This window comes from Gekko japonicus, unplaced genomic scaffold (genome assembly GCF_001447785.1).
Source record: "Gekko japonicus isolate JY-2015 unplaced genomic scaffold, Gekko_japonicus_V1.1 scaffold1339, whole genome shotgun sequence".
Classification (NCBI taxonomy): Eukaryota; Metazoa; Chordata; class Lepidosauria; order Squamata; family Gekkonidae; genus Gekko; species Gekko japonicus.
This window is the reverse complement of record NW_015161992.1, coordinates 681540-694316: the sequence shown is the minus strand read 5'-3', so window position 1 is coordinate 694316 and position 12777 is coordinate 681540. Positions and strand designations below refer to the sequence as shown.

Below are 12777 nucleotides of genomic sequence, written 5' to 3'. Positions count from 1 at the left end.
TAGATCCCTTCCAGTCCAGTTTCCAACCAGGCCACGGGACAAATGGTCCTGGTAGCCCTCACAGATTACATTCGGAGGCATCTGGATCAAGGCGGCACAGCAGTGTTGTTGTTGTTAGACCTGTTGGTAGCGTTCAACACAGTCAACCATCAACTACTGAGTGACCCACCGCCGTGCTGACGCCGGGATTCAGGGGATTGCCTGCAGTGGCCTTCCTCGTTCCTGCAGGGTCAGGGACAAAGGGTGGCACTGGGGGAACAGCTGTCCCGAAGGCACCCGCTAGACTGTGGAGTGCCACAAGGAGCGGTACTTTCCCCAATGCTATTTAACACCTACATGCACCCCCTTGCCCAGATTGCCAGGAGGTATGGGCTGGGTTGTCACCAGTATGTGGATGACACCCAGCTCTATCTGTTGATGGGTGGCCAGTCAGACTCTAGTTTGGGAGATCTGGACCTGGCGTTGAAAGCCGTGGCTGGTTGGCTTAGACTGAGTCGATTGAAATTGAATCCAACGAAGACGGAGGTCTTGTGCCTGAGTCGGAGTGGACCAAGCTTAGGGATCCCACTCCCGACCTTCAATGGGGCACTGTTGGTGCCAGCGACAGAGGTTAGGAGCTTGGGAGTGCTCCTGGCTATGCCTCTTTAATGATGGAGGCCCAGGTAGCAGCCACTGCAAAGTCTGCCTTTTACCATCTACGGTGGATTAGGCTGTTGGTTCCCTTCCTTGAACGCAATGACCTGGCAACAGTGATCCACGCAATGGTCACCTCGAGATTGGATTACTGCAATGCTCTCTACATGGGGCTGCCTTTGTCCCAGATTCGGAAGCTGCAGCTGGTGCAGAATGCAGTGGCAAGGCTGTTGCTGTGCCTTCCTGTGCGGGAACACATCCAGCCTGCCCTAAAAGCGCTGCACTGGCTGCCAATAGCATACCAGATTCGGTTCAAGGTGCTGGTTTTGACCTTTAAAGCCCTATATGGTCAGGGACCTTCTTACCTGAGGGACCGCCTTTCCCCACATGTTCCCCAGAGGGAACTAAGATCTGGATCCCAACACCGCCTGGCCCTTCCGGGCCCTAAAGAAGCCAGGCTAGCAGTGATGAGGGCCAGGGCCTTTTCTGTGGTGGCCTCACACTGGTGGAATGAGCTCCCGGAGGACATCAGGGCCCCTTGGAAACATCTGCAGTTCTGCAGGGCCTGTAAAATGGAGCTCTTCCACCAGGCTTTTGATTAGGGGGCCACCGGTAACATCGTGGCCCTGACCCTAACATCAGCACCAAAGTAACATCAGCAAAGTAATATCTGATAGCCTGGCAAGGAACCTGGAATATGGTGATGGTTATATCTGAGTGCCGAAAGAATGCCACCACTGTTTACATGCACTGCTAGCACTTTGCATTTTGTTGTGGTTTTAACTGTTTTATCTGTTTTAATATTTGTACAATGTATTTTTATATATATGACTGTGAGCCGCCCTGAGCCTGCCTTCGTGGGGAGGGCGGGTTTTAATCAAATAAATAAATAATAGAAAGCCCAAAAGATAACATAATATCTCTGCCAAAAAAAGTCTGTGTTGATTCTGTTTGGCTAACAGTGGAGCCATAAACTGGCAAAACATGACCGTTTCATCAGTACAACTCTTGTTCAGCCAGTGGAAGGGTCCTTGCATCAGAGGGACAACACTCACGACCATGGCACCAACTTGCTCCTAAAAAACCATGTGATGTTGGATGAGTATGACAGTACATACAGTATCTTCAAGTATCACCAAAAAGCTGAAGTGGACAGGCAGAAAAGGAAGCGGAATACACACTACGTGCCACTATGGTAAGTAGGTCTACTATTGTATTCACAGGGACTTACAGGAAAGTGTTAGGGTTAAGGCTAGGGCTAGAGTTAGGGTTAGGGTTAGTGCTAGCGCTAGGGTTAGGGTTAGGGTTAAGGCTAAGACTAGTGTTAGGGTTAGGGCTAGGTTTAGGGGTAGGACATGGTTAGGGTTAGGTTTAGGATAGGATTAGGGTTAGGGCTAGCGTTAGGGTTAAGGTTAGGAGAGACACAAGTTTCTTGGGAATAAGGCCCATTAAATTAATCGATGCATCAGTCTCTCTCAAAACATACGAAATAGCAAAACTACTTTAAAAACTTTTCCACTAACCTTGTGGGGGGAGGGAAGCAAACGTAGCAATGCCGTGAAAAAGTTTAATGGGGGGACAGAAAATTGGGGAGATGCAAAAAGTCAGTTTTATCATCCACAGAGAGGAAGCGGGTGAGTGAAATCTCCAGATGTTGTTGTCTACCTGCCCCTGCACTAACTTTCAGCAGATCTCTCTTCCCTTTCCACCCCATCCTCTCTTCTCCTGTGGTTGCCTCCTTAAAAAGGGGGGGGGGAAAGAATAGAAAGAAAGCAGAAGAGCAGGGGCAGACTGAGCAACTGGAGTAAGTTCTAGAGTGGCCCGATTCATGCTCCTGATCAGATTGATCCACTTTAGTAGATCAAAAGGTGCAGAACCACCTTCTAATCTCAGGCTTCACATGTGCTTTAATTAAGTCTAACCCAAGAGGTATTTTAAAATGACAAATACAAATTACAGTCACAATGGCTCCTGTCACACAGGCCGGAAAACGTGGGAGGGGGGAAGCGTGGCTGTTTGCAAAATAACACGCGGTTGAACTGGGCAGATGTCCTGTGGAGGTCCCGGGGTTAGGGTTAGGGTTAGAGTGAGGGTTAGGGTTAGGGCTAGGATTAGGTTTAGTTTTAGGTCTAGGGTAGGGTTAGGGTTAGGGTTAGGGTTAGGGCGAGGGCTAGGGCTAGCACTAGGGTTAGGGCTAGGGCTACGGTTAGGGTTAGGGATGGGGATAGGGTTAGGGCTAGGATACGGTTAGGGTTGGGGTTAGGGTTAAGGCTAGGGCTAGGGTTAGGGTTAGGGATAGGGCTAGATTTAGGGTTAGGGTTAGGGATAGGGTTAGGGTTAGGATAGGGTTAGGGGTAGAGGTAGGGCTAGCATAATGGCTTAGGCTTAGGTTTAGGGCTAGGGTTAGGGTTAGAGCTAGGGTTAGGGATAATATACGGTTAGGGTTGGGGTTAGGGTTAAGGCTAGGGCTAGGGTTAGGGCCAGGGTTAAAGTTAGGGTTAGAATAGGGTTAGTGTTAGTTTTATGGTTAGGTTTAGGGCTAGGGTTAGGGTTATGATACGGTTAAGCTTAGGGCTAGGGCTAAGGCTAGCGTTAGGGTCAGTGTTAGGGTTAGTGTAGTGTTAGGGTTAGGGTTAGGGCTAGGGCATGGGTTAGGACATGGATAGGTTTAGGGTTAGTATAGGGTTAAGGTTAGTGCTAGTGTTAGGGTTAGGGTTAGGGTTAGGGTTAGCGTTAGGGTTAGGGTTAGGTGAGACACAAGGCTTGGGCTAAGGTTAGGGTTATGGTGAGGGTTAGGGTTAGGATTAGGATTAGGATATGGTTAGGTTTAGGATTAGGGTTAGGGTTAGTGTTAGGGCTAGGGTCAGAGTTAGGGTTAGAATAGGTTTAGGGTTAGGGTTAAGCCTGGGGTTAGGGTTAGGGTTACAGCTAGTGTTAATGTTAGGGTTAGGGTTAGAGCTAGGGTTAGGGCTAGGGTTAGGGTTAGGGCTAGGGCTAAGTGTAGCATTAGGGTTAGGGTTAAGGTTAGTGTAGTTTTAGGGTTACGGTTAGGGTTAAGGCTTGGGCTCGAGCTTGGGTTAGGGCTAGGTTTAGGGTTAGGATATGGATAGGGTTAGGGTTAGGATAGGGTTAGGGTTAGGTGAGACAAAAGTTTCCTGGGAATAAGTAGATCAAAAGGTGCAGAACGACCTTCTAATCTCAGACTTCACACGTGCTTTAATTAATTCTAACCCAAGAAGTATTTTAAAATGACAAATACAAATTACAGTCACAATGGGTCCTGTCACACATGCCGGAAAACGTGGGGGGAAGCGTGGCTCTTTACCCGAGGGCAAAATAACATGCGGTTGCACGAGCAGATGTCCTGTGGAGGTCCCGTGGTTAGGGTTAGGGTTTAGGTGAGGGTTAGGGCTAGGGCTAGGGTGAGGGTTATGGTGAGGGTTAGGGCGTGGGCTAGGGTTAGGGTAATGGATAGGGTTAGGGCTAAGGCTAGCGTTAGGGTTAGGGTTGGGGCTAGGGCTAGGGTTATTGCTAGAGCTAGAGCTAGGGCTAGGGTTAGTGCTAGAGCTAGAGCTAGGGCTAGGGTTAGTGCTAGGGTTATGGATATGGTTAGGGTTAGGGCTAAGGCTATCGTTAGGGTTAGGGTTGGGCCTAGGGCTAGGGTTAATGCTAGAGCTAGGGCTAGGGTTAGGGCTAGAGTTAAGGTTAGGGCTAGGGCTAGGACTAGGGTTAGGGTTAGGGTTAGGGCTAGGGTGAGGTGATGGTGAGGGTGAGGGTTAGGGCTAGGAAATCGTTAGGCTTATGGGTTAAGGTTAGGGCTATGGTTATGGTGAGGGTTAGGGCTAGGGTTACAGTTAGGATTAGGATAGGGTTAGGTTTAGGGTTAGGGCTCAGTTTAGGGATAGGGTTAGGGTTAGGATAGGGTTAGGGTTAGGGTTAGGGCTAGGGCTAGGGCTAGGGCTAGGGTTAAGTTTAGGGCTAGGGCTAAGGCTAGCATTATGGTTAGGGTTAGTGTAGTTTTTGGTTAGGGTTAGGGATAGGGATAGGGTTAGGAAATGGTTAGGGTTAGGGTTAGGATAGGTTGAGGGCTAGCGTTAGGGTTTGGGCTAGGACTAAGGCTAGAATTAGGGCTAGGGTTAGGGTTAGGGTTAGGATTAGGATTAGGGTGAGGGTGAGGGTTAGGGCTACGGCTAGGGAAAGGGTTAGGGCTAGAGCTAGGGTTAGGGTTAGGGCTAGCAATATGGTTAGGGTTATGGTAACGATAGGATTAGGGCTAGGGTTAGGGTTAGGGTTAGGGCTAAGGCGAGAGTTAGGGTTAGGGTTGGGGCTAGGGTTAGGGTTAGGTTTAGGGCTAGAGCTAGGGTTAGGGTGAGGGTTAGGGTTAGGGCTAGGGTGAGGGTAAGGGTTAGGGTGAGGATGAGGGTTAGGGCTAAGGTTAGGGTTAGGGCTACGGTTAGTGTTAAGGTTAGGGCGAGGATTAGGGTTAGGGCTAAGGTTAGGGCTAGGGCAAAGGCTAGCATTAGGGTTTGGGTTAGGTCTAAGGAAATGGATAGGGCTAGGGTTTGGGTTAGGATAGAGTTAGGGTTAAAGCTAGGGCTAAGGCTAGCGTTAGGATTAGGGTTATGGTTGGGGCTAGGGCTAGCATAGGGCTTGGGTCAGGGGTAGGGTTGGGGCTAGGGCTAGGGTTAGGGCTAAGTCTAGCATTAGGGTTAGGGTTAGGTCTAGGGTTAGGGTTAGGGTTAATGTTAGGATACGGTTAGGGTTGGGGGTAGGGTTAAGGCTAGGGCTAGGGTTATGGCTATCGCTTGGGCTAGGGTTTGGGTTAGGGTGAAGGTTAGGGTTAGGGCTAGGGTTAGGGCTAAGTCTAGCATTAGGGTTAGGGTTAGGATTAGGGTTGGGGCTAGGGCTATGGTTAGGGTTAGGGCTACGGCTAGGGTTAGGGTTATGATAGGGTTAGTGTTATATATTTACTCCATGAGTCTTTATAAAGATGATAATTATACATGATTTCTTATGTAAAATTATAAATGCAACATGGACGGGAGCAGTTAAGGGGGGGGAACCTCTTGCGTTTAGTTCGCTCTCTGGTTGTGTGCCCAGACAACTGTATTGGAAGAATCTCCCAGAAAATTCTCTGGGGCTCTGGGTTCACTTGGTTTTGTTTTTCTACGTGACAATTTAGAGTCACAACGTTTGTGGATTATTAACTTGGGGGAAGATTTCTAAGGTGGGAGAAGGGAAAATTTATTTGTCGCTCACTGGTTGTCTTTGTGGTTTACTGTAACATTTTTTTGAAACAGCTGAAATACACAATTTAATCTATTAATTCTATTGTGATCAATTTTATATAGCAACTTGTTAGACTTTAGCATTGTGCAACACTAACTGATTGTAATATCTAATACTATTTGTATTCATATATCTATTTCTGAAGACACGCTAAATTCTGTTAATATGTCTGACTCATATGTTTTGAGATCTATTAATGTGCAAAATCTGAATAATTGTACTAAGCGTAGGAAGATGACCTCATTTATCTTAAAATCAAAACCTGATGTGGTGTTCATGCAAGAAACACACTTCAAACCTCAAAAACAAACTGGTGAATACTAGTTGGTATGACCAACAATACCAAACTGGAAGCTCATAAAAATCAAGAGGGGTTTCAATATAATTGGCCAAATCTGTGCATTTTACTTTAGAAACCAAAGTAGAAGATCCAGCGGTAATCAGAGGAAAGCTGATCGCGATAGCCTCTAAATGGAAAAAAGAAAGAGAACATGAAATCAAAGTTACACTGGAAAAAATTCCAAAGTTGGAGTCTGTACACAAAACCACAGGAAGCAAATTTATAAAGATCTTTTGGCAAAAAAACGCTAAGAGTGTCAAATTACTGGCTTGGCGTGTTAACAATAAACAAATACAGAGTAAAACCCCCAAATAATTCCACAGCTACAAACCCTTGAAGAAATTAGTGATTGCTTTACTCCATTTTATGATAAACTTTATAGCACTACTAATCCAAACGTAGATAAAATTCAAGAATTTCTACAGAAAAATGATTTGGTAAACAAATTACAACCGGAACATCACAGAAGCTTGGACCTCCCTATTACCAACACAGAAGTATTCAATGCTCTGAAACAAACAAGATCTAACACAGCTACCGGCAACGATGGCTTTGGCCCAATATTTTATAAAACATTCAACACTCAACTAGTAGATTACTTTGCTACGACGTGCAATCACATATTGAATACAGGGCGAATGCCTCCTTCTTGGATAGAATCACACATAATTACTATCCCTAAAGATGAGACAAATCGAGAATCTCCTTCAACATACCGACCAATCGCTTTGTTAAATTGTGATGCAAAACTATACGCTAAAATTTTAGCAAATAAACTTCAAAACATCATTCAGAATTACATATCAGGACAGGATTTATTCCTAAACGTACACTAACGGATAATATACAATGAACTTTGAACCTAATAATAGCCCATTGAAAGGGACAAAACACTTAATCTCTTCTGCTGTCAATTGATTTGGATGAAATTCTCATGGGCTGATAGATTTAGCATCATCAAAAGCATACTTCTACCAAAGTTCTTAATCCTTCTACGCGCCTTACCCATTCAAACCATGAGGAAAGAGCTAACCCACTGGCAGACTGCGTTTCTTGGATTCTTTTGGGACTATAAAACACCTAGAATCAGTTTCAAAACATTCATTGAAATGCTCAATAAAAAATGGAGGTATGGATTTTCCGGACCTAGTCTTATATTATGAAGCCATACAATTATCATCTCCAGTAAGGATTCTAACAACAAACAATCCACCACGATGGCAACATATTGAAGAGAACATCTGTGACTCAACACCCCTGGCTGATGTCATATGGCAGAAACCCAAAGACAGAAGTGGAAAGGAAAAACCATCCCAAGCATATCTGACTGGCAAAACAAATTATGGGAACATTTTATATATGGGAAAATGACTTCTCAACAAACACAAGAGAATGCAAAAATCTTTCAAGCCGTTTGGTTCCCGGTGGTTCAATACCTTGCAGAAGGTGAAATCATCCCCCAAAATGAGCATCTTAAAAACTTACTGCATTTTTGAAACAGATTACACACCAGTGATGTAGAAATTGATACAATGTATAATTCTGTTATGTAATATGTCAATTCCACAGTTGTTATGTAAATCGTCATTGCACTATATTTTTTGATATTAGTCAAATTGCTATTATTTTGTATGGAAAAATAATTTAAAAAATTGAATTAAAAAACAAAGACATTGCAGTAGTCATCATGGTGGAAACTGGTGGGGGAAGATTACACCGAGAAAATCAACAAGAATCTTTGGTGGGTGGAAAACAGTACAGCTTTTCAAATTCGGAGAGTATCCACTAAGGAGGATTTCAATTTTTCATTCCTGCGTTTTTGAGCTAAAAGTTTCTGTTCCAGTTGTGCTACTTCTTTGTGCATTTCCTTATTTCCACATACTGTTCTATTGCTATGCCACTACTCCCCAATGCATCCTACTGCCATTCGGAAGGAACAAAGCTAGCAAAGGCTGTGAGGAGAAGAAGTGGTCCAACAAGCTAAGAAATGGCAGGAACACCACCATGATGCCACATCCCACTGAAATGGGAAGAAACAGTTGTGTGACACTGTTACCTCAGCAACAAGAAGCAAATGGGTGCTGTGCCTTCAGAATTGGCACTCAGGACAGATGCCAGAACAATGGAGATAACAAGCCCTACAACTTCATGGGAAGTGGGTGGGCCTACTGTTTAGCTCAGGAGTGGCCAAACCTGCTTAATATAGCAGCCACACAGAATAAACATCAGATTTCGAGAGGTGCAAGACATGAACAAATTTTACACACGTCTTAATTGAAAAATATGCAAATTTGCTTTTTATTAACATTAAATTAGACTGTGTGAAAGAGCCACATGCGGCTCCCAAACTACAGTTTGACCACCTCTGGTTTAGCCCATTACACTTCTGTAGATCCCTATTGGCTAGAGAGAGAGGCAGGTTGAGAGAAAGATGAAGAAAGTATTCATTTAACTGCACAGACACAGGGCATGTTGAAATCACCTAGAGGGGAACGCACCTAGAGGGGAACACACATGAGTATGATGGCCATCTTATAAGCATGGCATCTATGCCTGTACGTAGTGTATGCACATATGCTCTGCACAAGGCCTTGACGTTCATGGGCATTCACTGAGACTAGAGATGATACACCAGTTCCGCAATAGATTGATAGTTTGGAGGGCATTTTACTGCCGTTTTTAGATGGAGCACTTTTGTTGTTGGAAGATGTCAGTAAGAGCCTGTGAGTACTCTTACAGTGCCACCCTAAAGAGAGCTGCACCCTTTTTAATCCCATTGATTTACAATTGACCTTCTCTGCTTTCTCACTGTATCGTTTATTTAAGAAATATATTTCAATTTAATTGGCTTTAATCTGGTGGACATATTATGCATACGGTAAGGAGTCACCTTGGGAGGGAAGGTACAGCATGGTACAGCCTGATCAGATCTCAGAAGCTAAGCAGGGCTGGTATTTGGATGGGAGACCACCACAGAGGGCTCTGCAGAGGAAGTCAATGGCAAACCATCTGTGTTTTATACTTGCCTTGCAAGCCCTTTGCTGGGGTCACTGTAAATTGTTTGCAACTTAATGGCACTTAACGTACATACATATGGAGCCAGCTTAAGCCACAAGTGAAAGGTAGTATATCAATACTGTTTTTCTTGCCTGTTTTTTTACTGGTCTGTGAGATCTGGCTTTTAGAAAAACAAGTTGTTGTTGCTAGCTATACTTTCCACCCAATTACATCCAGCTCACAAATTGTGCCCACTCTTGAATTCAGCGGATCTAGCCACATTGAGCCATGCTACTATAACCTTTTGGTCCAACTTTTACACCCATATGTAGTAATTGGGAATACGAGTAATTGGGTTGTTTTTTTTACTGGCCATTGTTGTAATGGAGATCAGCCATATCCCACATTAGGGCTTTATCAGTGGTGACTCCACTGGAATAAACTGACAAGTTTATTCAGATTTGTTCTCCTTTAGAAATCGGATTCAGCTTTGTTCTTTTTTAGGAGAGCCTGCGTGGCACTGCTGTTTCAAAGAACCATCTGTGGATCGTTCAATTTAGTGCGGGCATTAAGATTAAAGGTTTATTTAAGAAAGATATTTTGATTTTAAATTGGTTGACATATTATGCATGACATATTATGCATACGGTAAGGAGTCACCTTGGGAGGGAAGGTACAGCATGGTACAGCCTGATCAGATCTCAGAAGCTAAGCAGGGCTGGTATTTGGATGGGAGACCACCACAGAGGGCTCTGCAGAGGAAGTCAATGGCAAACCATCTGTGTTTTATACTTGCCTTGCAAGCCCTTTGCTGGGTCACTGTAAATTCTTTGCAACTTAATGGAACTTAATGTACATAGATATGGAGCCACCTTAAGCCACATGTGAAAGGTAGTATATCAATACTGTTTTTTATGGCTGGTTTTTTACTGGTCTGTTAACATTGTTTTTGTGCTGTTTGTTTAATGGTTTTATCGTGTTTTATTTAGTGAGTTTCCTCAGGCATGTCTGTCTGTCTGTCTAGTACCAGCATTTCGCATGATGTACTCTGCATATATATTAAATAAGCCAGGTGACAATATACATCCTTTTCGTACTCCTTTTCCTATGCTAAACCAATCACTTGTTCCATATCGAGTTCTAACTGTCGCTTCTTGACCCTTATACAGGTTTCTCAAGAGACATGTGAGGTGGTCTGGTACTTCCATCTCTTTAAGGACCTGCTATAGTTTGTTGTGATCCACACAGTCAAAAGGCTTTAGCATAGTCAATGAAGCAGAAGTAGATGTTTTTCTGGTCCTCCCATCTCTGCCATAGTTTGTTGTGATCCACACAATCAAAGGCTTTAGCATAGTCAATGAAGCAGAAGTAGATGTTTTTCTGGTACTCTGTTGCTTTCTCCATAATCCAGCGAATGTTGGCAATTTGATCTCTAGTTCTTCTACCTCTTCGAAACACAGCTTGTACTTCTGGCAGTTCTCTATCCATGTACTGTTGAAGCCTAGCTTGTAGGATCTTGAGCATGACCTTGCTAGCGTGTGATATGAGTGCAATTGTGCGATAGTTTGAACATTCCTTGGCATTGCCCTTCTTTGGGATTGGAATTATGTATCTATCTATCTATCTATCTATCTATCTATCTATCTATCTATCTATCTATCATCTATCTATCTATCTATCTATCTATTATCTCCATTACAGTATGACAAGATTCACTGGAAGAGACAATAGTACTAGGGAAAGTTGAAGGTAGTAGGAAAGGAATACTCAGCACCTCCTTTACAATGTCACGAACCTCCGCCCATAGTTCTTCAGGCACTCTATCAAATCTAGACCTTTGAATCTATTCTTCACCTCTACTGTAATATTCATCAGGGATGCGATCTAGGTCAAACCTGAATGGCCTAGTGGTTTCCCCAATTTTCTTCAGTTTAAGTCTGATTTTTGCAGTGAGTAGCTCATGATCTGAGCCACAGTCAGCTCCAGGTCTTGTTTTTACTGACTGGATAGAGGTTCTCCATCTTTCACTGCAAATTATACAGTCAATCTGATTTCAGTGTTGCTCATCTGGTGATGTCCATGGGTAGAGTTGCCTCTTAGGTGTTGGAAAAGGGTGACCAGTGTGACCAGTGTGTTCTCTTGACAAAACTCTGTTTACCTTTGCCCTGCTTCATTTTGCTTTCCAAAGCTAAACTTGTCTGTTATTCCGGTTACCTTTTGATTTCCTACTTTAGCATCGCAGTCCCCTATGATGATGAGGACATCATTTTTTGGTGTTAGTTCTCGGAGGTGTTGTAGGTCTTCATAGAAGCGGTCCACTTCAGTGTCTTCTGCACCAGTGGTTGGGGCGTAGACTTGGATTACTGACATGTTGAATGTTTTCCCTTGGAATCGGACCGAAATCATTCTCTCATTTTTGAGATTGTATCCCAGTACCAACTTTTGCACTCTCTTCATTGACGATAAAGGCCACACCATTTTTTTCTACGAGATTCCTGGCCACAGTAGTAGATATAATGGTCTTCTGAGTTAAATTCACCCATTCCTGTCCACTTTAGTTCACTGATTCGTAAGATATCGATGTAGATCTTACATTCCAGGTTCCTATGCAGTATTGTTCTTTGCAGCATTGGACTTTCTTTTCACAGCCACATCCAAAACTGAGCTTCCTTTCGGCTTTGGCCCAGCCGCTTCACTCTTTCTGGGGTTACTTGTACTTGCCCTCTGGCTCTTCCCCAGTAGCATATTGGACACCTTCCGACCTGAGGGGCTCATCTTCCGGCGTCATATCTTTTAGCCTTTTGATACTGTCCATGGGGTTATCTTGGCAAAAATACTGGAGTGGATCCAGGGGATCATGCTTGGTCTGAGTTCTCTGCTGTGGCCTGTCTGTCTTGGGTGACCCTCCACGGCATAGCCCACAGCCTCATCGAACCACGGAAGCCCACTCTCCCTGACAAGGCAGTAATCCATGAGGATCATATGAGCAGAGCTCATATGGTGCTGTACTTTACCACTGGAACAAATATAGCATCATGATCTTGGCCAGGTTTTGTGAATATCCTTTAGCCATCAGCCTTGCTTTGTCAGCACTGCTCGCATTGTACTATACTTTACCAAGATCAGGTAAATCTAACACTAACACTAATCCTAACCCTAAACCTAACCCTAAACCTTACCCTCACCATAAACCTAACCCTAACCCTAACCCTAACCCTAACCCTAGCCCTAACCCTAAGCCTAACCCTAGCCCTAAGCCCAAGACTAGCCCTAGCGCTAACCTTAACCCTAGCCCTAACACCAACACTAAAACTAACCCCAACCCTCACACTAAACCTAACCCTAAACCTAACCCTAACGCTAACCCTAACCCTAGCCCTAGCCCTAACCCTAGCCTTAGCTCTAAACCTACCCTAACCCTAGCTCTAGCCCTTGTCCTAACCCTAACGCTAACTTTAGCCCTTACCCTAACCCTAGTCCTAAACCTAACCCTCACCCTCACCCTAGGCCTAGCCCTA

The 12777-nt window shown here is 44.3% G+C and overlaps 1 protein-coding gene across 1 annotated transcript in view; it reads left to right on the top strand.

Moving 5' to 3' along the window:
- The first annotated feature begins 2227 nt into the window (after positions 1 to 2227).
- The window catches only part of TMC3 (transmembrane channel like 3), a 103023-nt gene continuing 92473 nt past the window's right edge, over positions 2228 to 12777 (top strand). The window contains exon 1 of the mRNA XM_015405392.1: positions 2228 to 2267. Within this exon, the coding sequence (XP_015260878.1) occupies positions 2228 to 2267 (40 nt within the window). The remainder of the gene's footprint in view (positions 2268 to 12777) is intronic.